Consider the following 25,879-nt stretch of genomic DNA (forward strand, 5'->3'; position numbering starts at 1 on the left):
TTTGTATCTGGACATAATGAGGTAATCACAATTGGAAACTTAGGCTTGTACAATAACATAAACATATATATGTATTTCTCTATTATATATACACAATTGATTCATTGAAATAAACTGTTACAGGAGAATAACCACTCATGTTTGACGTCTAACTTGTCTATATATATATACATATTAACACTAGACAGTGAAGTCCCAATATAAAGGGAGTCCCCTGGTGGCTATTATTCTACTAAATATAAAAAAATGCAGTTTGATTACTAAATTCGTAACTGTAGATGGTTTTTTGTTTTCTCTTAGTTCGTATATGAACGTGGTCACGTGAACAGGTTGTTGGAAAGCGGCAATTGTTATGAAGGCGGAAATTTCAGGAAAGTTGGCGTTATAATTAACCAACAGTGGTGTCATTGCAATACTGACAACCCATGACATTCTCTGTCAAATACAGGAATAAATTTAGGAAACGGAAGAAGGGATTGGTGCCATGGAAAATGAAACTGAGGACGAAATTCTCGCCAGAGCGTTGGAAGAAAGTATTAGGTGATATTTTTATTCATTGGATGTTCTTTTTCATCATTGGAGTAGTGTTGTATATATGTATTTTAAATTACAGATAATTAATTTTTTCAAACAAACAGGCATTACAACGAGGTGGAATTGCCTCGTCTCACACAGGCGGAAAGCAAACCAGGAAATAACCAAAATGAAGATGAAAAGGAAGAGGTAATTGCTGTGGAGGACTCTTATAATTGGGAAGAATGGGATGAAGTACAATTGGAAGATGTCGTGCAAATTGGAGACGCTGTTAAGAATGGAGGAGAGTTGACAGAAGCCCAGAAGTTACATCATAATGACAGAAATAAGAACAAGTGTTCTTCTAAATTAATGGACAATTATTTCCAAAGAGAAATAATACCTAAGCAATCCAATGTTTCAGTTGGTGAAATAGGTAATGATGGAGCCGACGGCTTCGACATAGAGGCTGGGAGAAGGTGGATATATCCATGCAATCTCCCGGTCAGAAAATATCAGCTTGACATTGTTCATTCGGCTTTGTTTGACAATACACTGGTCAGCTTACCTACAGGTATGTCTATAATATTCTGCAAAATGCTTGCGCTAGTATGATAACAATTCGCCCTTCATCCTTAATTACGTAAATATTGTTCTAATGCCTTTATTTTTTCCCACACTGCTCTCTGAAATCACATTTTCTCTGCCCTAATCTTGAAAAAAATGACTTGTTAATGATAGTAGCTCAATATCAGCTCTATAAAGACTTGACAATGCTATTAACTGAATGTCAATTTTTGATAAAATTCAATTCCTTTGTCCCTTGCTCTACACATTGTAATATATGCTTATATGTTTGTAGGACTTGGAAAAACCTTTATAGCTGCTGTTGTTATGTACAATTTTTACCGATGGTTTCCCATGGGGAAAATCGTATTTCTTGCCCCTACTCGCCCACTTGTTGCACAGCAAATTCATGCTTGCTATAGCATAATGGGAATACCTCAGGAAGACACGGCTGAACTTACTGGTATGTTGTTAAGTTCTTATATATTTATACCTGGGTGAGCTTCCTTATTATCCATCATTTATTGAAGGCACCTTATATTAAATGCCCAATTTGGTTCTGATAAACGTGTTCATAATTACCTGTGATGGCGGTAGTGATATTTCTAATGAGTTTGGGGATATCCTCTCCAATCCTTGATAACGCTAGCTTTATTCTGTTGTATTTCACATATGTATTTCACTTGCTTAAACTTGGATTGAAGTGTGTTTTTGTGGATAAATGAAAGATAACCATTGCTGACTGATTCAATGGCTGGTCGTTATTAACTTTTCCCTTTTGAGCTTCGTCAAATTCACACCAATGGCTGATGTTCATGTCTTATCTCTTTGTATTGAATAGTTGATTTGACGTCTTAATTGCATGCAAGTTAGAATAATTCTCTGTATACTCATCTTATGCATTAAAATTTTTGGGACTTCACAATTTTGCTAGTCTCTCCGATAAGTTACGGTAAATATTTTTGTATCCCTCTAAACTAGTAGAAACTAGAGTGTTAAAATGCAAGTAAAACAGTGTAATTTGACTATTTTTGGAAATGACACTAAATAAGCATATATTAAGTATGTATGCAACACAAGTAATCAAATTTCTAGCAATTAATTATTAATTTAATTGGTTCGGCATTTTTATTTTTAACGAATGTTACTCAATACAAAAAAGAATTATTATGGTGACCTACATTATGATTTATATGAAGTGGATTAACGATGCAAAATTCTGAGTTTCTTAATAGTTACTGCAGTCTGGTGAAAAATGATTTATTGGCAGGGTTTTTCAATTTGAGACCACTATAGTGAATTGAATTGCGGGCATCTCCCATGAGCTTGAAAGTCAAAGACAATGAAATATTACTTCATTGAGTGCATAAAATGAGACATGATAAAACTAGATTATACCCTTCTTTTCAAACTGTTAACTCCTCTGTCACTTTTCTGCTTGGTGGTTTGACTATCATCCATGTTTCAATGTAGTGCAATAAACTTAGGACATGTTTTCTTCAACGTCTTTTCATTTATAGGCGTATTCAATCCACTATCTTTCATATTGCCCTTCTTTTTAGCCTTATTTAATCAGTCGTGGGAGTCAATCCTCATCTATCCCATATCCACGTCCCTTCTTTATTTATGTATATATCCGACTTTCACCCTAATACTGTATTATGTAAAGGAGTGCACTTTTACTCATTGTCATTTTTACTGCTGTATATTTTTATATGCTCTATATATTTTGCAACATTTCAAAAAATAACAAAATATTTTTTGATATATTTGTGAAGACCATTCTGCGGTCAGGGCTTGTAATGGAAAGTTATCTAGGGCTGTTTGGACGTCTGGGAGAAAGTCAGAGAGAGTGAAGGGTTTGCTTAAGGACAGCTTTGCTTAAGGATGCCTACTTGTGTGAACTCTTGAACTGGGCTTGGATTTTACCATTCTTAATTTTTCTTTTCTGGACAAACATGGATCACAGATAGTGTTATAGCAGCCTAGAGTTAATAAACACATGTTGAGAACCAGGGCAAGAGAGCAGAGTTGAAAGCGATAAATCTATAAAGAAATACTCCATAAATTGTATAATAATGCATATTTTTTTTCATAACGCATGCATATTAATCTTTTATAAATTGCATGGAGTATTTTTGGTATCATTTTCATGATGAACTATTGATAAGATCCTGAAGAAAGAGAAAGTATGAAATAGTTCGGAGTCAAGTATCCCCTTGATTTTTTATCCAATTTTTCTTATTGACATTCAAATGATTTATGATTGTAATTTTTTCATCACATAGCCGGGCTTTTTATTAATTGACTGCTCTTGAGAAGTTTTTTTCTGATACCTTTTTAGCCTTAAGGAATGGACTTATTTTCATCCTTCTGTACTGTAAATGGTTGAATAATGATGTGCAATATGCTCTGATTCTGTCGATGCAATTTAAGCATATGATGAGTAATTTATTTGCACTAATTTTGTACCTATATCTTCATGAAACTATGCTCAGGAGTTGGTCAGTGGGTGTTCGGACACCATCCTTTAGTGATCCAATTACCAAGTGTGCTATACATTTTTTTAGAAGCCAAGTATCCAAATCCAGGTTAAACGCTATGCCGCCCCAATTTCACATTTTATCTCAACCCCATAGAATGTGTGAGCATGCAATGAATTTGGCTTTTCCAAGGTGGTAGAGGATAGAATAGTCCTACTGTATTGCTGCCAGCAAGTTTACTTGTTGCTGAGATAAATGTAACACCTGTTTGCATAAGATCTACTTCCTTTTCTTCATCAACCACTGGCCTTGCAGGTATGGTAAAGTCATATATATTGCATTCAACTCAACTTATTGCCCATCATGTCAATCCGGCATAATCATTGGGTGTTCAGAGTAAATTATCTTGATTTTGTAAAATACAGGATAATATTCTACTAATGTTTATTTGTGCCCATGTGTTCAAGCTAGTGTGATTCAAGATGTGCTGATCAGAGTTTTTGAAAAATAAGTTCAATGCTTCATTGCTAAATTCCCTTTTCTCATACATTAAAATTAATTTGGTCTATATTATTCTGTGACAAGGACCTTGGTTAATGGTTAAATGGAAATAAGATTAGAAAGATGGGGTGCACCCATCTCTCTCATCCGTGTCTCTAAAATTATTGATATGGATAACAACCTGGAAATAGATCAACATTCATGCCTGTTTCTGATTTCCTCTGTACTCTGCCACGAGTCCCCCCTTTTAAGAAGTCATGCCTAAATCTTTTGCAAGGATATGCCGATTCTTGTGAATGGTTGATATTCCTTATATGTTTAAGTTGCTATCTGGCAGGTTCATAAATAGGGATAAGAGGGAGAGTTGTATGTAGGTGCAGGTACGTGCTGCAGGTTAGGCTTTTGGCTGCTGCTATTTTGCATGCAGCATATTCAGGGATAAAAATCAAATTATTAAAATGAACCCATGCTTATGATTTCTCGATACGCATTCTGGAGTAGTTTTATTTTTAGTGAAACAATACAACCTCTGGACTTCAGTGGAAGTACATGCTTTAAGGTCTCCTGAACTTGTTTTGACCACTGTCTGAATCATTTCTCTCTGTGTACATGTGAGGCATGGGCAGCATGCAATTCAATGTTTAATGTTTTTATTATGAGTGCAAGAACTGAACCTAACATTCACTTAATTGAAGTCACAATTTGGGGTTTTTTTAATGATGGTGGTGCTCCAAACAACTGTTTAAACAATTGGAGTTCTGAGAACTGTTTAGTTTTATTAAAACTGTTATGAATTTCTGGGAAGAACCATTTCATTTTCCTCATTGAAATATAAAAATATTGAGTTATGAGAATAGAACTTAAACCATCATCTTTATAAATAATTGAGTGTTATTATTCTGTTCTTATTTTTTGTCTCACACAGAAAAGGTAGAGATAACTCTGATCATGGGCTGATTATTTTGTCATTTTGAGTATAGTCCTTGCGTGTATTTGATTTTCACCATCAATTAATTCCTGTTAATACGAGGGTGGTCTGAAAAGTTTCCGACCTAACAAAGATACTAAACATTTTTTCTGAAATTTTCTGAGGTTGGAAACTTTTCAGACCACCCTTGTAGTATAGATGCCAAACCTGTGTTGCCCCTGGAGGAAATAACTATGGGTTTGATTATAAACTTTAAAAAGATTTGATTTCAAGACTATTCTCTCATTTTGCATTTCATGGAACAATTATAAATGTTTAACAAACCTGAGCCCTGCAGTATGTTTGTGGCAATTTTTATTCCACCTTTTTTAAGGAAAAAATATTTTGGAGAAAGTTATGTGCTGCTCACGCCACATTTTTTGTTTACCAGGAAGGTGAATTGCTCATCTCGAGTGTCTAATATGCTCGAAGTTATGTAGTTCCTTTGTGGCATTTTTACGAATAACTTTGTTTCTCTTTGATACTCTAAAACTCATTGCTGTGTATTTTATGAGATTTAATTCAAATCTCCCATCTATTAAATCATCTGAAATGTCATCTTCTTCATAAAAGGTGACCTACAAACTACTAGATTTATTTTTCTGTATATTATCAAGTGTTTGAGAAATTTTGCAGAATACATGGGAATTTGAAGTATTAATGCCTATGGGGAAAGAGAAGAGTATGTACTAGATCATCCTTTTGAAACCACTTCTTGAATAGCTTTTCTGCAATCAATAGGAAGTCATAAGGTCCTTCAAGTTTCAATATAAAGAGGTGTACTGTGAAATTAATCTGATTTTTTTATTGTATTAAAACTAATATTTGCACTTTCAAACTTTCATTGAAGCTTGTTTTTAAATTCAATAATTTAGTCTTTTCAAGGGGTTTTGTATGCTTTTGAAATTGTTTTTGGTTATTTTACCTTGTTAAGGATAAAATGTGACAATATTTTATTTATTGTTTTGGTAAAGGAACTTTCTGTGATACACGATGATATCCACTAATTTTTTACTCACTTTGTACAATTCTTATGTTGAAGATGTGCATACTATGGATAGTTTTGCCTATGCCAGAACAATGACCTCCCAAGTAATTTATTTAAATTATCAAAAAGCTCTCATTGGAGTTTAATTCATGGCTAAATGGTCTTTAGTAAAGAACTATAAATTTTCATGTTATTGTAGTTTCTTCTATCATTAATTATATCATTCTTTGTTTTACAGGATCAAAATATGGAATACAAAGGGCTAAAGAATGGAAAGAGAAACGTGTTTTTTTTGCCACTCCCCAAGTATTTGCCAATGACCTTGGTACAGGTGTTTGTCCCGGGGAGATGGTACGGTGTGTTGTGGTTGATGAAGCTCATCGTGCTGCTGGTAACCATTCAATCTGCCAGTCATTTAGAAGCTTGCTCCGTCTGCGTGAGCGGTACCCTAAGTGTCGATTTCGCGTTGTTGCTCTGTCAGCTACTCCTGGAAAGAATGCAGAAGCTGTTGCTAGTGTGAGTTATTCAAAATCAATTTATTTAACATTGAATATAGCTGGAATTTCTCCCATGGACTACAACCTGGACATGGTGGAAGGTCTTGTGCATTCAAATGACTCCTAGAGCTCAGCTGGTGGGAGCAATGACAGTTGCCCCTGGTAAGGCCACCCATTCCAGATAGGTCAAAGGTTAGGAGCCAGACAAAAAGTACTCCATGCAGCATCTGTTCCTCAGTGAGGCGGCTGCTGAGGACCCCAGTAGGGTGGCCATTGAGTGATTGTGTCATGTTAAAAACACTATTGAGGAAGACAAAGGGAATCTACCACAATTATTTATCTCATGATTTTTATGATGGACAGTGTAGTGAAAATAAGTCCCGTCAGCTACGGGACTGTATAATTGGCCATAGGGCCTGTATGTTGTGCACGACAGCAGGCGAGGCAAGGCTTTCACGGTCGTCATTTCACAAAATCCTTGCAATGCAAAACCAACAGCAGCATTGCAGAAGAAGACCAAATTAGATATAATAGGAACTTCAAATGTTAGGACAATGTGCAGGACAAGAAAATTCAGTCAGTTGGCTTTGCGACGTGGCGCGAGAAAGGTACGATATTGGTATTAAAAAGCTGCTTAAAAGGATGCAAAAAGTGATTGATTGTCAAGGTGACTATGTAGAAAAATAGCTAAATGCTCAGCCTTTCCAACGCTGTACACAAAGTTGAGAATAAATTTGATTTTTCATGAAAAAAAATAGGAGACTTTACTTTTCAAATCGCCCTCGTATGTTATGTCCCAAAACACTCGCAATAGTTGTAGCAGTGAGTGCTTCCTTCAAATGATGAAAGCATTAAATTATAAAATTGTCACGATTTAAAGTACAGATAGATAGATATTATGAATTACAGATAGATATTATGCATTCCCTGGCCAAGTGTGAAACTGTCATAATGTTTTTGTAAGTTCATTTTTTCCTAGCCTAGATATTTTGCAGTCCAGTTTTGGGTCTCACGGATTTGAAAATAATGACATTTCACTGTGATCCCAAAAGTAAATATTAGTTTGTTAACATATTTTATTAGTTTTTTCATGCATACCATTTTTTTCTTTTGCAACTGCTCTGAGGTTTAAAATAGAATATATTTTTTGTGAATGCCATATAATTAAGTTGTGTTTGTCAGCATTATCATGTGTATAAGAATATTTATATTTGTTGATGGAAAATAATTATTTTATGTCTATGATTCAGGTGGTTTCAACACTAAATATATCAAAGCTGGAGCTTCGTGATGAACTATCTCCAGATGTTACACCATATACCCATCAGCGTAATTTAGAGACTGTGGTTGTCCCCCTTAGTCCCGAGCTAATTGAAACTCGTGACAAATTTATTGCGGTAAGATAAATCAAATTTATATTTATGATCATTTTAGGTGCATGTTACTTCTTTTTCAAATAGTTACATTTATGAAGTGTAATATGTTTTATAAAAGCAAAATGATTCCCTTTTTTTTAATTATATATGCGCATTCACTCAACTGTGAAATTTTCTTTGGTTTATTTGGTTAAGATAGTTAATGATACAATGCTGTTTTACATTTGCATTGAACTCAACGTCTGCAGTAACCTCAACTTTAGATTGATTTTGAATGATTTGTTGGAATCTTTGATTTATTTTCTAATTCAAAGATGTATATCATTTGTGACACAGCATTATCAGATAATTTGGTGTTAACATAAAAATAAGTTTTGCTTCAGAGTGGACTTTGTGTCTAAGATTTAATTTCCATTATTTACCTAACAATTTTACATGTGCACTGTAATGTACTTTATGAAAATTGTCAGTATTTCTTTTTAATTTGTATTTTTACGGGTACATTACAGGTATTAAATTGTTATATTAGCAGGCTTACCAAGAGGAACTTTCTTCGCTGTGGACAGATATCTAAACTGACTGTATTTCAGGTTAGTATGTTTTTGTGGAATGATTTATGCTCAAGGATTATCATTAATTTTTCCTATCAGTTAGAATATATACCCTTCAGAATAGGTTGGTTAAAGTACTGTTGTAGATGTCATTTTGTATGTATTTGAAATATACAGTTCATCTGATGCTGGAGGTAGTTCAACGGTGTCATTCAGTGATTAAATATTTATAAATGGTACAGCCTTCAGAACTAAATCTAACATAAAACACTTCACTTCATTGCTTAAATTTGCTCAGTTTTTGTTTGGGACTACTTTTTGAATTAGGATATGTAATTCTTGAAGTCATTGTTTGTTTATTTTGTCGATCTTCCTCTCTTGACATTATTATTATTATTTTATCAGAAGAGTGATTAATGGAACCTTGATTATTTTATATTAATTGCTGCTTCTCCCCTGACCCTTTGTAGTTACTTCTGTTTTCAATCTGTCACATAAATGTCATTATTACTTTAAAGTTATTGTGAAATACTCTTAAAATTGGCCACTTGTTGGCAATCATCACTACCTACTGTACTTAAGTATTCATTTAAAAACGGAAAAGCCATCATAGCGAGTCCCATTTACTACAATTTATAAAGATATTTTCTAATTAGTCAACTGTTTATGAAGATATTTTCTTTCATAATCTTTCAGTTGAGGAGTTCAACACATAACCAAAGCCTTGTGCATTATTACTTAACATCTACTTAAGTCACTCATGTAACCATATGCAAATCTAGTTCTGCATTTATTTGAAATACCTCTTTGATATTTTTCTTGAAAGTCATGAAGTAAATTCATCTGATTATTTACATTAAAACTTATGTTTGTCTCGTTAAAAATAACCAGCAAAGAGCTCTTGAAAAATTTTCCATTCCCTCCATTTCAATGAATATGGAATTAAAATTTTATTGATACTATTTACATTGTTAAAATTGTTGTTGAATATTTTTCATGAGTTGATACTTTAACATGGAGATAAACCTTGAAAAAAAAATTTCTCAAGAAAGTTTCCCTGCTGAGCAAACTAAGTTTAACTTCATTCACCATGGCTAAAGAAGCATTGGGTTTTCAATGTCTCTTATTGTTAGAGAAAGTTTATCAGATATTCAAAGACATTTATGGCATTAGGTTATGTTGCACGAGTTATTTTTTACATCCCATTTTTTAGCTGCTTCTGGCTCGGGAAACTTTTCGAAAGACTGCACCACAAGGGATGAATTACTCGGAGAAGGGGCTAATAGAGGGAGACTTTGCTACTTGTATAACATTAGTTTATGCTCTTGGATTACTTTTGACCCATGGAGAAAGAACATTCATGAGCTCTTTACAAGGTAAAGTAACAGGTGGTGACTGAATGATATAGATTTACTTTTAGTAAGTAAAAAATTACTAAAATCATCTTCATTATAATAATTTTCCAATGTTTTCATTCATATTTTCAGCTGTTCTTAATGGGGACAAAGGATCAGCAACGGTTAAGAGCAGATTGTGTAATAATGTTGCTCTTTCATCATTGCTATCACATCTTCAAGGTAAATTTGGTGCTGCAATGCCTCAGCCAGCTCCTGATACTTCAGTCTTTGAGGCAAGTACTTTTATGGATCAGTATTTAAGTGTTTTCATAACCCAAGAAATTTGACCTGCTCTTAATTTGTAAGCATGTTGATTGTGTTTTTAACCATTTAAACTTATTTCTCAAAGTTTTCTTGAGAATGAGTAATAACCTGGTTTATATTTATAGTTCATAATCACTGTGTCTTTATGCTATCCCTAATCTTATGCTATAATTTTAAAGTTGCTCTGTACAGCATCAATTTTGTCTTCTGAAGTCAATTCTGTGTTTGTGATTATGGTCTTTACCACTTTTTTGTATATTGTCTATCATATCGTATATGAGTGTTGTTAATCATTGTTCCAAGTTCTCCCCTTCAGTTTATCTGAAAGATCACATTTACTGTTCTTTTCTTAGGGACCTTCCTCCCATGGGTATTCCTTGTTCCTGAACCATAGTCTCCTACCTCAATACCATCTCTACCTTTGGCTTCTGTTCCAATTGCCCATCACCACCAAATGTTTCTTTACACAAGCACCAGAAATAATTTCCTCTAATTAATTATATAACCTATTTCTTTCTCCCTGTGATTACTTGTTGGCATGTAAACCTGAGTGGTGACCATGTTTGATGGTTCACCTTATAGTTCTGCTAGTAATATGCTATCACTTTACTGCTCTCTCTTTACTATGCTTCTTCATACTTTTTGTCTAATGCTACTGTAGCCTTCTTTTCTCCTCCTCTGTATATTGCTCTATAACTTTTACTCCAGGAATCCCCACTATCTTTCCTTCTCATCTTACACAGCCCTAAAATCTCTATATTTCCTTCTCATCTTACACAGCCCTAAAATCTCTATATTTCCTTTCTCCATCTCCCGCTCTATATTTTCTGATTTCCTTGTCTTTAGTGTCATCCTAACATTCTAAGTCCTGTGGATGGATGGGGACTGAAGACAGTAATAGAGGGAGATTACTGAGAAATTAAGGTTGAGGGAGGGAAAGAGTTAGCGTTTTAGATGGAATAAAGGAGTTAGAAAGGTATAAAGAAAGAATTATCTTAGCATGAGGTGTAAAAATAGTGTCATTTTAGTTAGGGCTTAGGAGTCCAGTAGTGCGTAGTGCCGGGGACCATAAAAAATGTACCCTAAGCAGGTAGACTACTTCTAAAAAAAATCTTGAAATTTTCTCATTGATGTGGGGTTTCAGCCTTTACAAATGGTACTTTGACATTAGCAGAAGTTAGAAAATTGAAATTGTAATTGTGTTGTTCTGATTTTATGATAACTCTAGAGGTGTGTGTTTCCCCAAAGTGCCGCCATCCAATTCCTTGAATATCAATCTTGAATAATCAAGGGTTTCCTTGAGAAGGTATATATTTATATTATTTGATACTTTCTGGTGACTATTTCCTTCAAGGCAATCTATTTATAAATTTTTATTTCTGCTGTAAATTTTGAGGAATAGGTTCCAGCAATGATGATCTGTGAGTATTTTTTGTGCTGTATATATTTATACATCATGGCCCATTTTCTATTGATAATGCATAAGCTTTAATTTGAGATAACTAAAAAGAGATTTGTTTTTTACTTCTCCATTGATTATATTATATCCATTATGTGGTGGTAGGGCTTGCAAGTTCTGATGACCACTGGGGCTGTGGTGGCTGGGGTAAGGATGATTGTTCTTGTTAGGGTGACTAGGGTCATTGTTGGAAGGGTTTGTGCATTCCGATGACCCGTATAGCTGTGCTGGTGGGATTGATGAGAATTGCTCCTAGTAGGGTGACCCATGCCACCAGATAGGTTGAAGGTTAAGAGCCATACTAAAGGTAGTCCATTCAGTGTCTGTTCGCCATTGAGGCGGCTGCGTCTGACTCCAGTGGGGCAGCCATTGAGTGATGGTGTCACGTTAAAAACTAATGAGGAAGGCAATGGGAAACCACCTCAATTATCATTCCCATGAACATAAATGATGGATAATTTAGAGAAAATAGGGTCCGTGCAATAAGTATCAGGACTAGTTCCGAAAATCAAAATTTATTGCAGTTATCATCACAATTACTTAATAATCTTCAAAATACATTCCTCCTGCATCGATACACTTACTTTGGCGCGCCTGCCACTCGTCAAAAGCCCGCTGGAAGTTGGTTTCTGGAATACTGTTGAAAGCCTTTGTCGTCGCCGCTTGAACCGCCTCAATGGAGTTGAACTGATATCCTTCGGCTCCTTTTGAGCTACTTTTTGAGGTAATAGCATTTTCGAGAAAATCTTCATCTTCCTGGATGCAGTCCAAAATTTCTTGCAAAATTTCCACCCGCGAAGTTTTTGTTCTTTGCTCAAGACTTTCAGCACCAGCTTCGTGCACACTTTCCTTGTCGCAAGATCCTCTTGTTACAATGGTGTGGATGGTTCTGCCTGAAAGGCCGGTCTACTCACTGATAAGGGTGATGGTTAAACGCCTGTCAGAGTCCAAAACTTTTTTCACTTTGGCCAATTGAGCATCGGTTCGTGCGGTCATCTGGCATCCGATACGGTGCTCGTCTTCGATGGGCACTGCATCCGACACCCAACATGGGCGATCCAAGAGAGATGGAAGGAATTTATAGAAGCACTGTATGGTAAAGAACTTAGGCCAGCAAGGTTAGACATGGAAAGAGAATACTATATGATGTAGATGAAGATAGATAGGTAGATAGAAAGGGCATTAAGGGAGATGGAATCAAATAAGGCCATGGACGTTGACAAAATTCCTGTGGAACTACGAAAAGGTATAGGAAAATGTGGGAGGAAGAGACTGCATGGACTGATTCCTAGTATCTATGAGGAAGGCATCTGGCTGGAAGACTTCTTGATATCAGTGTTAGTTGCCATTTTGAAAAAGGTAAAGGCTACATCATGTAAGGACTACAGAACAATAAGTTTGATATCCGTCACAGCCAAAGTTGTTCTCAGGATCGTCAACAAAAGGATAAAGAGTAAGGCACATAATTACTTGGGGGTTGATCAGTTTGGGTTTAGGAAGGGGGGAGGCACGCATGATGCCATTGCAAGGAATATAGAATAATTTCAGGATGTATTTGCCTGTTTCTTAGATTTTGAAAAAGGGTTTGATTTAGTGGATTGGAGAAACTAGTGAGTATATTGCAGAAAATAGGAACAGATTGGAGGGACTGGAGGCTAATCTACAACCTATGCATGTCTGAGACTGCTCAGGTGTGAGTGGGGAATGGAAAGTCAGGATGGGCAGTGTTAGGGAGAGGTTTAAGGCAGGGTCGCCCATTATCACCCTTGCTGTTCAACCTGTATGTGGAGGAAATGATTAAAGAGGCATGGGAAGAACTGGAGGTAGGAAAGAAAGTCTGTGGAGAATTTGTAAAATCAGTTAGGTTCCCTGATGACCAAGCTTTAGTTTGTCAGTCAGCGAAGGGGGTGCAAGCATTGCTGAGTGAGTTAAAAATTTAGTGCGATAAATGCAGGATGAGAATCAATATTAATAAAACAAAAAAAATTCGATTTTCCAGAATGGAATAGGCTAAGCTAAACGTTAAAATAGGAGGGCAAAACCCAGAGCAGGTAGAACAGTTAACGCATCTCGGAAGTGTTTTGTACCAACACGGTCAAAGTAGTAGAGATGCAACAAGAAGAATTGGACTAGGTATAGAGGCTTTCACAAGGAGGAGGGAATTGATGACACGGACGTTGAGCAAGGATGTTAAAAAAAGAATTGTCAAAACTTTGATATGGAGGGTAGTTATGTACGGCACGGAAACGTGGTCACTGAAGCAGGATGGTAGAAGTAGATTGGAGGCTTTTGAAATGTGGGTGTGGAGAAGAATAGAGAAGGTGAAATGGACAGAGAAGAAAACAAATGAGGACGTACTAGGTATGGTGGGTGAGGAGAGGGGTTTGTTGGGATAAGTCCTATGGAGGCAGGAAAAATGGATGAAGGGCGTATGATCGGCCCTGGGATGTTGAAGACTGTAATAGAGGAGAGAATGTTAGGAAAATGAGGAAAGGAAGGAACAGGAAGGGATGTTAGATGGAATGAAAGGAAGAAGGAAGTACACAGAGATGAAGAGGGACTTGATGTAGAGTAGGTTGCTAGATTGTGTTTTGTTAGAAGAAATTAATTTGTAGTTGCGTCCACCCAAAACGTACCTTGACTGGTATATTACTTAATAAATGTTATTTAGGATGCTTTACTAATATCTTAATAATAGTAAGTGTAATAATTTGCAACATTGGTAGCATTGGCAGTTGTGTAAATTGAATACTTCTCTATGTTTTAGGGAATGGTTGATGCTACAAAAGGAGACAATAATGGAAGTTCTTTCATTACCAGTCACCCAAAAATGAATCATCTGCGGGATATTGTAGTTGGTCATTTTGAAAATTTTCAAAAAAATCTTGAATCAACACGGGCCATGATTTTCTGTCAGGTAAAACTAGTCTTAATAACTTATTTCAGGAAAATGTTGTGTAAGTGTAAAATTTATTATTGTTAATAGAGTAATTTTTTCTGTTACATACCCTAGCAGCATGCTATTTCTGTGCTAACAAATACATATAATATACGTATGATAATATTATGAAATGGTATGTTATGAATGCCCATAGAATCACCTATCTAGATTTTGCAGTTTGCAATGAATTCTCAATTGGATGTATTCAAATTATAGGGTTCATGTACTCTCTTTATGGTTTGTAGCTTCCGTTTTGAATATTTTTTATTTTGGCCTACGTTGAACCACCAAAGTTGTCTTATTAAAATACCCTTCTAGCAGCAAGCATAGAGGAGGTGGTGAGTAGGGCTGGATTTGACCTTCCCCAGGCCCTGAATCTTTCTCCCAAGGTTGAATGATACTGTAATCATTATACTCATTCAGTTATTATGGCCTCACAACACTTAGGTAGATCAGACCGAAAAGATAAGATAAGGCAGATAGATTCCATTCAGATAAATACTAATACTCATTCTTTCTCTGGACAGTCAGGAATCATAATCATAAGAAACCGAAGTCACTGTAGAAAAATTAAAGGCGTTTAATTTACCAGTCAGGACAAAATTAAACCTTGCGTAGACCCAAGAATACCATTTCACATTAATTGGAGCATATTGTAGTGAAAACATTTTTTGTATGGTGCCCTGTATATTAATTTTTTATCATTTGTTGGAAAAAATTCACTTCAGTTACTGTAGCATATTCGATACGCAGTATTTTTTTTAGATATGAAAATAGTATTTGACCCCAAGGTTTGCTTGGTAAAAATAGAGCTGGCATGATACTAAACACTGCAGTGTAAAAAAATTTTGGTTAAGGTGCCAGTCCTCAGCTTACTGCACTTTTCCAGAGAGTCAAACTGACCTTTCCTTGGGGCATCTAATGGCATCATCCAGACAACCATAGAAAGTCCAGTCAGTAGCTGAATACTCTTCCCACTCGGCTAACGCACTGCCATTAGAAAATAAACAATGTGTAAAATTCTTAACTGCTAATTTCAGATTATAGAGGCAGATATTTCATATCGTGCGATCAAAATCTCTGATTTGACATTCAAGTCAATATGTTTAATGTCATATTTTTAATGTGATCATTTTTCTGGTCTAATACTAGCATTTCTTTCATTTAACAGTACAGAGATCCTGTTGTTGAAATTTGCAATATGCTAATGTGCCATTGGCCATTGATCAAGCCTATGAGCTTTGTTGGTCAGGCATCATCTTCAGGACAAGTTGAACCAGGTGTGCCTGGCCCCTCTAAAGTGACCAAGGGTTTCACTCAGAAGCAGCAACTCCAGGTTATTTTTATAATTTTTAAATACATAACAAATAAATGCACACCAATGTTTTATAATATATATTCGCTTTGTTATTAATAGTTGATATCAGCTTGTCATGATACAGTTAACTCTCAATTATCTGTGCTAATGGTTGAATAATGAAGCACAGATAGTAAACAAACTTGGATAACTGAAATATGAATGGTTGTGAGATAAAAAAATATATTCAGGGACTCCTTTTTCATTTAGTCTCATGTTTTAGCAATGGGAAGTACAATATTTTCTCTTTTGCGGCTAATTTTATAAGGGTGGAATTATAGTTTTACAATAAAGGAGAACTATCATCAAGCGAATAGCAAATGATTTTCCTCAGAAAGCTAAATTAATCATGTTGCAGCCAGGAAAAAAACAAATGGCTGGCAAAGAACAAATATTGGTTAAGGGTTGCAGATACGGATTCATATTTCTCGTATGATATAAATTAAAATAATGCAGTGTGAATAATTAATCACTCATTAGTTGCATAATGAAGCTTTGCTCGCCAATCGGGGACTATGGAATTCTCAGGGATAATGAATACAAAAGAGACGATCATGGGAAAGTGTGCCTGGTACTAAAATGTTTAAATTAAAACATCAAATGCAATTGAGAACTTTTTATTTTAAGAAATTAAATGTTTTTGAGATACCCAGGTATTTCAAACTGGTATGTTTGAAAAAAGTGTTGAAGTTTCAAAGCATTTAATTATCTTTACTATTAGTACTTATATTAAAATTTTGATGAATGAGAATAGCATGGATAATCCATGTAATGAATATTCTGCCCACAGTTAATTGAGAGTTTACTGTGCTAGATACAATTGGGATAATATAAGTAATTACTGGTGTTATGCTTACATTTGTTATTCTCAGGACTATTTTTTCACTGGTGTACAACAAAATCTTTAAGCATGACAAAAAAATGCAGTGAGAATTATGTTACAATTTTTTGTCAAATAGTGATAATCTAGTGTAATAATAATAATTTTTGGGCAATCACCGTAATTATAACCTTAATATGTTCAAATTTAAACAATGGGTGCATTGAAGTTTTTAATGTATATTTAACATGTCACATAATGATGTTTGTGATTGAGCATTATATTTTTGTGGTATGATAAAATCAAATATAATTTTACTATTGGAGCTTTTAGCATTCACCTAAAATTATTACATGGACTACTGAAATTACCTGTTAAAAAATTGGAAAAAAGGTTGATAATTCCTATAAGTGGATCGCAGTAGTCCAGGGGGTAGAGCGTTGGACAACTGACCGGAAGGACCCGGGTTCGATTCCCAGGCTAGGTACTCTTGAGCTATTAAGATTTTTTTTCAAATGAAAGCCTTCCAATAATTTATATTAATGTTGAATTAGGATTGAATATTTGTGAAAACAGAGATTAATTATGTTCTGTATTGAAAAATATCATTTGTGCTTCCGTTCAGGTTATCAAGCGTTTTCGAGAAGGCGGTTACAATGTGCTTGTATCCACTTGTGTGGGTGAGGAGGGTTTGGATATAGGTGAAGTAGATCTAATTGTATGCTACGATGTACCTCATGCATCACCTTTGCGGTTGGTGCAACGCATGGGACGTACTGGAAGAAAGAGGGAAGGTCGTGTAGTTACACTGGTCACAAAAGATGTTGAAGAGCTAGTAAGTAATATTTATATCTATGTTTTAATTCAAATTTTTCTTATATTTAATTCATATGCATGGCTTGTTTTATTAATATTCATGATATTTATGCATGTTGTAGAAAATTATTTTGCTATAAGTTAGAATTATATGTATAGTTGTCTCAGAAGAATGATATGTTTTGCATACTGTCCTTTTTTTGAAGTAACAGATGGTTGTGAAAACCACAATTAGAATAGGAAACTTAAAATGGCAAGATATATCACTGTTTGCTTTTAAAATTAGTTTTGTCTGTGAATTAATTTTTTGAAAGATAGGAAGAAATAATAAAATCTGTTTGAAAAATTACCCACCTAACCTGAACTGAATGGTTTGTTTTATTTATATCATGTTTTTTAAAAATTAATTTCCATATTTTCTGGTACTGACTTATTTTAATTTTTTTTAGAAACATCAACAGGGTCTTCGCCAGAAGAGTACTATATTGAAATCATTGCTGACCAGTAAAGCACTAGAAGCTTCACTTAGTCGGCAAAATGCTCGTGTCCTTCCACCAGGTAAAGGTTTAACTCATAGCCAATTATAGTCATACCTAATGAGTTGTAATCAATTTTATCTGTCTAAAGATGGGATGCAATGTGAACAATTCATGAATGCAAATGGATATACTACAGGATGCAACAGTTTCTCATAAAATTTCTTGGTCAAAGCAAAGAATGCTATGAGAGAATAAGAGTTCAGTTACCAGCCACTAGCTTCAAAGCTGGCTTGACTCTTACCATCTGCCATACTTTTCTTATCATCAATTTCCTTATCATTATTATGACTTTAAAAAATATGCTTCAAAATCATTTAATTCTTTTGGTGGAAAAATATTGTTTCTAAGATTATACTTGGAAAATAGAGAATACATTTTGATTCATTTTACTCTTATAAGGCATGCGATCCTGACGTCTCTGCTGCTAATTTCCTGTCATTCCATTTTATAGAATGTGTGATCCTAAGACTAAAGTAATTGCAAAACTGAGAAATCTCATCACATGTTGTAGGAGAAAAATGCTTTGAAATAATGGTGAAAGTTTTAGGGTGGAATGTAAAAGTAATCATTTTTATTTGTCCCAGGATTGGTGTAAAACAGCAATATAGGACACATCATAAAAAATACCAATTCAGAATGTATACAGAGAAGCATTTATATATGGAGAAAAATACCACATGATTATCATATTACATATGCATAGGTCATATCTACATAGGTTATATTTTGCACATAAATTTTATATTTTATTATTAATACATTCTGACACACTGTAATAATTTTTTTCAGGTAAGAATTATTTCAATTTGTCTTTCAAAACTAAGTTATGTCTTTGAATTTCTGTGATAACTTATTACATGGGTTTAGCCTCTTTGACTTTCGTCCTAAACTTGCTGCTTTGGTTCGATTGTATTTGATATGCAGGTTTAATTGGGTTCTGGTAGAGTGACTGTGGTAGTGTGTATTTGCATGGAAGTCTACAAAATGTTGGTTTGAAGGAAAAGAATCTCTTTTGAAGTGGTAGGAGCCTAAGATCTTGAAAGAATGAATGGGCAGATGAAATTGAAGGCTTAGATGCAATGATGTGACAGGCCGTCTTTTGCAGTTAAAATATGACTTGGGAGAAAGTAGATGAAATCCAAAGAACGATACCATATGTAAAATAGGAGCAGATAAGGCATGGTGAAGCATTAGTAGCACGTCTTGGCTCGCTGTTCTCTTTTAAGTTCGTAGGAGGAAACATGCTGGACTTAATTTTCCTGAAAGCATTTGTATGGGCCTCCCATATCAAGATTCAGTCCAGATAGATGTCAAGAAATTTTGTGGACATAAGTTGGAAATAGTTTCTTTTTAATTTAGATTGCTGAAATCTAACAGGTAGTAGTGCTATAGACTTTCTTTTTTGTGCTGATTCCATTCTTGTTTGAGGAAATTTTTTTTCATGCTTAGAGTATAATTGTAGTCAAGGACCTGGGTATTATGTTTACTAGGGGATAAATAATGAATACAAAATTTTTGGTAAAGAAAATAGGTCAGGATGGGAATGATAAATGCAGAAAAATTTCAGAGAAAATAAGAAAGTGTTTTGATACAGGGCAAAACAAGGAGAGGGCCAAAGAATGAATGTACTATAGAATAAAAGTGGTGAGATTATATAGAATGAGTGTGGAGTTGGAGACTGTTGTAGGAATTGTAGTGAGTATTTGCATAACAGTATGTGGAGTATTAAAGTGAGTGAGATCATTTGATGGTGAAAATGAATGCAGGATGGTTGATAGTAATAGATTTGAGAATTTTCTAGAAAGAAAAGCTCCAGAGAGATGAGAAATATTTGATGAAATGTTCAAGTGCTGGACCAAGTTACTCATTTTTGCAAAGTTGTAATTTTTGCAAAATGATTAACTTATATTTGCAAAGTGGTAGTGGTATCTGAAAATTGAAAGAATGCAAATATTGTACGTATGAGTTAGTTGCTTATCCCACTTTTAGCCTCTATTTTCCGGCAATTTACCAAAAGATTCTTGTTTTAAAAAGCCTTTATGATGACCCTAGTACTAAAACTCCTGTGAATGTAAAGGCAACTGTTGACCTAAGCATTGTGACTTGTCCTTATTAGGGTAAAATGTATGATTTGTAGTGATAACTATGAAACACATGCTGATGCAATTCAAAACTCTTTGAGTGGGAAGTTGACATTGAGTTTTCTGATAATGTAATGATAGGGTTATTTTTCATCTTCTCTTTGTATGACTATTGCAAGTATGAATTTATTTTAAAAGTGTCAGGTTTATCAAGATGTATGTTTTGAATTTCTAAGGATATGGAATATGCGATGTTTAGTCATTAATGTTGACCATATTATATTTCCATTATTCCCTTTTCTGTTTTACGTAGGAATGGTAAGAAAATTTATTTCTTTGTGAGGTTGTCATTTTTTCTCACTACTGTGGTAGGTGTTTGCTCTCAAAATCCATGCACTTCATGGAATTAAAATTATTCCAGTTCTATGAGGAAAGCCTGTCATTGTTTTATTAAATTTTCTTTCAGGTACTGATCCATCATGCTACATGATGCCAATGACTGTTTCTAAATTGGAAGATGACATAGGAAAAAAGAGCAAGAAAAGCAAAGTCAGAGCTGAAAAAAATACCTCTCTAGAAGATATGTTGAAGAAAGGTAAAAGGAAAGCTTCAACAAAAAGCATTGGCATCAACTCTGATAATGGTAATCATAATGCTTTTTATCATTATCATTTCCTGATTGGAGATATATTAAAGTGCTTTAGCAACTGTAATCATCTTGCTACAATTTCAAAGTGTAAAAATCATTTGACTGGACCGGCATTCACACTGGGATCCCTCAATGTGAAATGATTTTTACACTCTTAAATTTTTGCATTGTAATACACTCTTTCCAGACTCTGTTAAAAGTTACTGTTGTGGCATCTCCTGCAGTTTCTTGGAATTAAGTAATCACGTTGTGTAAAATACTGGAGGTCAGAAAATTGAACCAAGAAACTGAAAAAATTGTTCAAAATTCACATGAACTATGCTCATGAAAATTTGTGGTTATTGAATAAAACTCCATTCAATACCATGTATTCATGCTGGGACCATTAATCAATGCAGTAATGTATTTATGTTATCATGAGGTTCACATTTGCGTGTGTACTAATGAGGATTTACTGTATTAGTCTAATTATGCCAGTAGTGCAGACATTGAATCTTCACCCCTGCAATTGTTTTGATACCACGTCCAATTCTTAACTGCTCTTTTTGGGAGTGATAGATGAGTGTCACTGTTTACATTTTCAATTAAAATCAGTGTGTCATCACTACCCAAATCATATAAATACTCACAATTATCAAAATCACTCTCTTCACTATTATCACTGATTCTCTCATCTTTTTACAAGGAAATTTTTCTGCTTCATCTTCTATTGAATTATTCTACTTCCTCCCAGCAGTTTTTATGCCTTCTTTTTTTAACATGAATACAAATACATGACATGAGCTGTAAAATGTATTTCAAAAAATTACTGGAGGGAGCAAAAACTGATAGTGAATGTGAAACAGTGATTAAAACATCTTCGAAGTTCTCCACAATGACTTGAAAATACTTCTCATAAAATAATTACATGTGGACATCATGAGTGAAATATGAGCTCTGAAGTTATTATTAATTGTAGGCATGAGGAGGACAGAAAAAAATGATTGTAGAAATCAATCAATGAGTGTTCAAATAATTTTTGCTCAATAAAGAAAGTAGAAAAAAATGTAAAGTTATGGGAATGGCAAGTTTTCATCCATGTGAGCCAATCGGTTGTGAACTTAGTGTATAACAGTGCACTATGAGAAAATATAACTTTCTTTTTAGTTTATGGATGGATGCATAGTATATATTTTTTAAATTTGAAGTGTTGAATATACCTGCTTTGTTCACGTGACAAAAGAGATGGCAGGAGCAGCATTTAGTGTTATACATTGGGTAATTTTGTCACCATTTTTGTTTCGCGACCTGATAAATATTTTTTGCTTTATTTGTTTATTTATTCAAAACTTCTTTCTTATAGGATTTGGTAGAGAAATGGAAGGGGGAGAAGGTTGCATTAATTCTATAGGAGAAACTTCTTCTGGCAATGGTAAATGCAAAGGTAGAGGGAAAACATTAAAGAATACCTCCAAAGTGAAACCCAAAAAGGGTATCAAGGAATTCTTTAATGTGCAGAAATCCAAGGTGATGGAGGCAATTGTGTTATCTGATGGTGATGCTGGAGATGATGACTTTATTGGAACAAAGGACAAGAAAATGAAGACCCCATATCATGAGGACTGTGATGAAGTTGTTTTGGAAGAGGAGGACGTGCCTGCCACACTTCATTCTCCTCCGTTGACAGTTGTTAATCCTTCAAGTACCAACAAAGTGAAATGCCAATCAGTTGTCCCAAATATTCATCAGTTCAGAACTGACAAAGAAGCAGTTTTCAGTGAAGCCATAATTTTTCCACCCAATTTGCTGGTTTTGGAAAATTCATTGTCAATGTTATTTGAAAACCTTTGCTGCCGTGATTTCAATATGGATTCACCATTCAGATGCTCTCTCATAATGCCTTATTTCCAAATTAGCCACTCAACATACCATTCTCCGAATATTTTTCCTGTCTTATCTTTAGATTCAGTCACTGCTGTTGCTCTTGAAAATTTTGATGCTGAAAAAGAAGCTAACAAAATTGGGACATGGAAACAAAATTCATTTGTAACTCCTAATAAAAGTATTGGGCAATCATTTATTTCAAATTATGGGATAGGAGCTGAGAAACATGACCTTTTTGGTAGAAATTCTGCGGTGCCACTTTGGTCATCATCGCATCTCATGAACAATGAAAGTTTAAACAATAAGCAGCTTAACAGAACAAATAATACTGGTGTTAATATAATCAATGATTTTGTGCATAATGAAGTGATTGAGATTTTGGATAGTGATGAAGAACAAACCATAAATGCTGTGTTGCAAAAGAAAAAGTCTGCAGCGTCTGCCATATCTACCAATTGTAATGAAACAGTTGAGGAGGGTTTACTTTGGAATATGCATGGCCAAAATGAGGTGAAAGCTCAGTATGTTGGCACATCAAAATGCATAAGCTATAACAGTAAAGATGAAAAGTTGGAAATGAGTGACTTAGGCTCAAAAAAGACATTAATGCTAAACGAATGTTCAACTTCAAATAGAATGCCCAATGATGTTGATAACATTGTAACTATGAGTAGTCACCAGGGAAACTCAAGGAAACTAGATAATACAATGATGGAATTGATTCCACCTCTTTGCAACAATAACATTTTAATTTCACCTGATATAATGGAAGATGGATATTCTAGTTTACATGAGAGAACCCCAGAAAAGGAAGCTGAAAATACGGTGCTAAGATCAAAGGATCAGTCCTGTGATAATCTTAATCTTCAGAAACAGTTAATATTGGCAAGTTCAACTCCTAAACTACATCGGAAGAAACTTTTTTCACCACAGCCATGCTTACCATCCCCAATTGGGCATTCCTCTAAAAGAACTGTTGACACAGTTGACCCTTTGCCTGGGGATATGAATTTTTTAGACAACAAACCACTCTTTCCCCATGGTTCAAGAACTTCACCACCTCATTTATCTATCCATCCCAAAAAAACAACAACGGCAGATTTGGAAAATACTTCTGACAATATTGAATTGCCTAATTTTAGTCTTGGCTCTGACTATGAGTTTTCTTCTACATTTTCAGATGAATCAGTTTTTGAACCTGAAATAAACTGTAACAAAGAAGTAGATTTTTCCAGTATTAGTCTGAGAAGGCCACCAGGAAAAGGGGATGAGCATTCTTTAACACCTGAAGATGATAACTTAAATGATAAAGCCATCATCCAAAAGCATGATCAAGGGATTTTACAATTAAGAATGGAAAAATCTGGTGACCTTTTTGAAAATACCTTAATGGAAGAGATGTCAAGAACAAAGGTTATGAAAAGTATTTTTCCAGGGCAACATATGTTAGGTGACATTTATGATCATTCCTTCACTGTGACCCAAGCAGTTAATATGCTCGTATCATCTGAAATTCCTCTGATTGGTAATGAAGAGGAAAAGGGTACAGAGATGAGGCAGGTTGAATTAAAGCAGCAGCAGTATAAAAAATGTGAATCTGTTGAACTTTCTTGCTTAGCCAAGGCAGATAAATTAAGCTTAAGTAATAAGGGTATGGGAGAAATAGGGAAAAGTGAGACATGTACTCCTGTGGAAAGAGCATCTGGTGCCAGGGAAAAGGTTTCAGGGTCCCTGGTCAATAATGGTTACAAAGTATCCAATTCAGGGGGTAAAAATGTTAATGTTGTTAAGGAAATAAATTTTGACATAGGGGATGATATCTTATTAGATTTAAGTGCTGACCTTTTTGCTGAAGAAGATGCAGCAGTTGAAGACAAAAAAGGCAGTGAAATAGGTGCAATGGAGTCACAGCAATTTCCTTCATATAGGACACCTCAAATGAAAGTGATGCTCAATGATGAAATAAATAGTCCTGAAAAACTGGTGGACCACGGAGCACATGAAGAAGTGGGAAAGAGTACTGATAATGGAGTTCATGAGAAATCTCAGGAGATGATTAAGGAAGGAAATGAGGACTTCTTCCATCAGCCTCGGGGGAAGTTTCAAGAGGTCTTAGGAAATAAAAGTGAACATTTTGTTTTGAAATCTGTAAATAAATTTCAGCAGGATGCTTCTTGCATTTCTGGTTGGAATACTGATGGCTGGTTATCCAAGGGTGGCCATTTCAGTAAAAAAAAATTAAGTCTGGGTCTTAAAGGCAATAAAAGAGAATGTGAGTCTGAAATGCCTCCAGGGGCTAAAATACATCCCAACAAAGGTAAAGACTCCAGAGTTGAAATTTGCAAAGTTGATGATGAAATCATCTTGAAACCTCCATCTTTCACGAAGTCAAAACAAGGTCATGATTGGATTGATGAGATATCTACTGAAAGAACTGTGTTGGAAGTTATAGATGATGCTGAACGGAAACAGGAGGAACTTCTACATTTACCTGAGGCTGCAATATCTAAGAAAGATGTATCATTAGCCAATGATGGTTGTATATCTTCTTTGGAATTTGAGGACCCCGATTTTGTTTTCCAACCCAAATCACATGCTTATGAAGAACATGACAATTTTAATAAGGAAGTTGAAAGTACTGGGATTAGGCATAACACCAATCGAATACTTGTTAAAAATTCTTCTCAAAATCATCTCCAGAGTTCGTCACACGAGCCTAAGGTTGAGGGTATTAAGGGAGATGTTTTACAGTGTCATAGGATTAGTTTAGGGAATAATAAACCAAATATTTTAAAGAAAGAGGATATTTTGGATTGTAAAAGAAAAGAATTAAGTAAGGAAGTTTCTTGTCAACTGGATGATGACCTACATGATTGCTTGTTGGTTGACCAGTTTGAAAATAATTATGAGTCGGAGCTAGGTGAAAGTAGTGATGAATTTGAAGGCCAGAAAATCAGTAAAGTCAAGAGGAAACAGAAAGGAATCAACTCCAAAGATATTTCTAGCAGTTCTGAGGAAAAGTCCATTCGAGTAAGTACAGCATATGCAAATGGATTTGCCATTCTTACTTGAGAAATACAATTAGTGATTATTAATTGGAGTGGTTCGTTCTAACACTCTTCATTAAACAGTCATTTTATTGAGCATGTTTATATATACTGGGCCACTTAATTAAGAGCCATTATAAATTAGAATCCACTTCTGCCAATTGCCTTCCATGCACGTTGAAATCCCTTAAATAAATTTGTTA

The 25,879-nt window shown here is 34.8% G+C and overlaps 1 protein-coding gene across 1 annotated transcript in view; it reads left to right on the forward strand.

Annotated features, from left to right (window-relative positions):
- The first annotated feature begins 329 nt into the window (after positions 1–329).
- Fancm (FA complementation group M) overlaps positions 330–25,879 on the forward strand; it is a 45,462-nt gene continuing 19,912 nt past the window's right edge. The window contains exons 1-15 of the mRNA XM_071599296.1: positions 330–540; positions 639–1,087; positions 1,376–1,543; positions 6,258–6,535; positions 7,767–7,913; positions 8,402–8,482; positions 9,657–9,819; positions 9,931–10,073; positions 11,669–11,758; positions 14,331–14,480; positions 15,676–15,840; positions 17,307–17,516; positions 17,947–18,055; positions 20,584–20,760; positions 22,109–25,659. Coding sequence (XP_071455397.1) covers positions 485–540; positions 639–1,087; positions 1,376–1,543; positions 6,258–6,535; positions 7,767–7,913; positions 8,402–8,482; positions 9,657–9,819; positions 9,931–10,073; positions 11,669–11,758; positions 14,331–14,480; positions 15,676–15,840; positions 17,307–17,516; positions 17,947–18,055; positions 20,584–20,760; positions 22,109–25,659 — 5,937 coding nt within the window. The 5' untranslated portion in view covers positions 330–484. The remainder of the gene's footprint in view (positions 541–638; positions 1,088–1,375; positions 1,544–6,257; positions 6,536–7,766; positions 7,914–8,401; positions 8,483–9,656; positions 9,820–9,930; positions 10,074–11,668; positions 11,759–14,330; positions 14,481–15,675; positions 15,841–17,306; positions 17,517–17,946; positions 18,056–20,583; positions 20,761–22,108; positions 25,660–25,879) is intronic.

This window comes from Hetaerina americana, unplaced genomic scaffold (genome assembly GCF_022747635.1).
Source record: "Hetaerina americana unplaced genomic scaffold, ioHetAmer1.1.p SCAF_1, whole genome shotgun sequence".
Classification (NCBI taxonomy): Eukaryota; Metazoa; Arthropoda; class Insecta; order Odonata; family Calopterygidae; genus Hetaerina; species Hetaerina americana.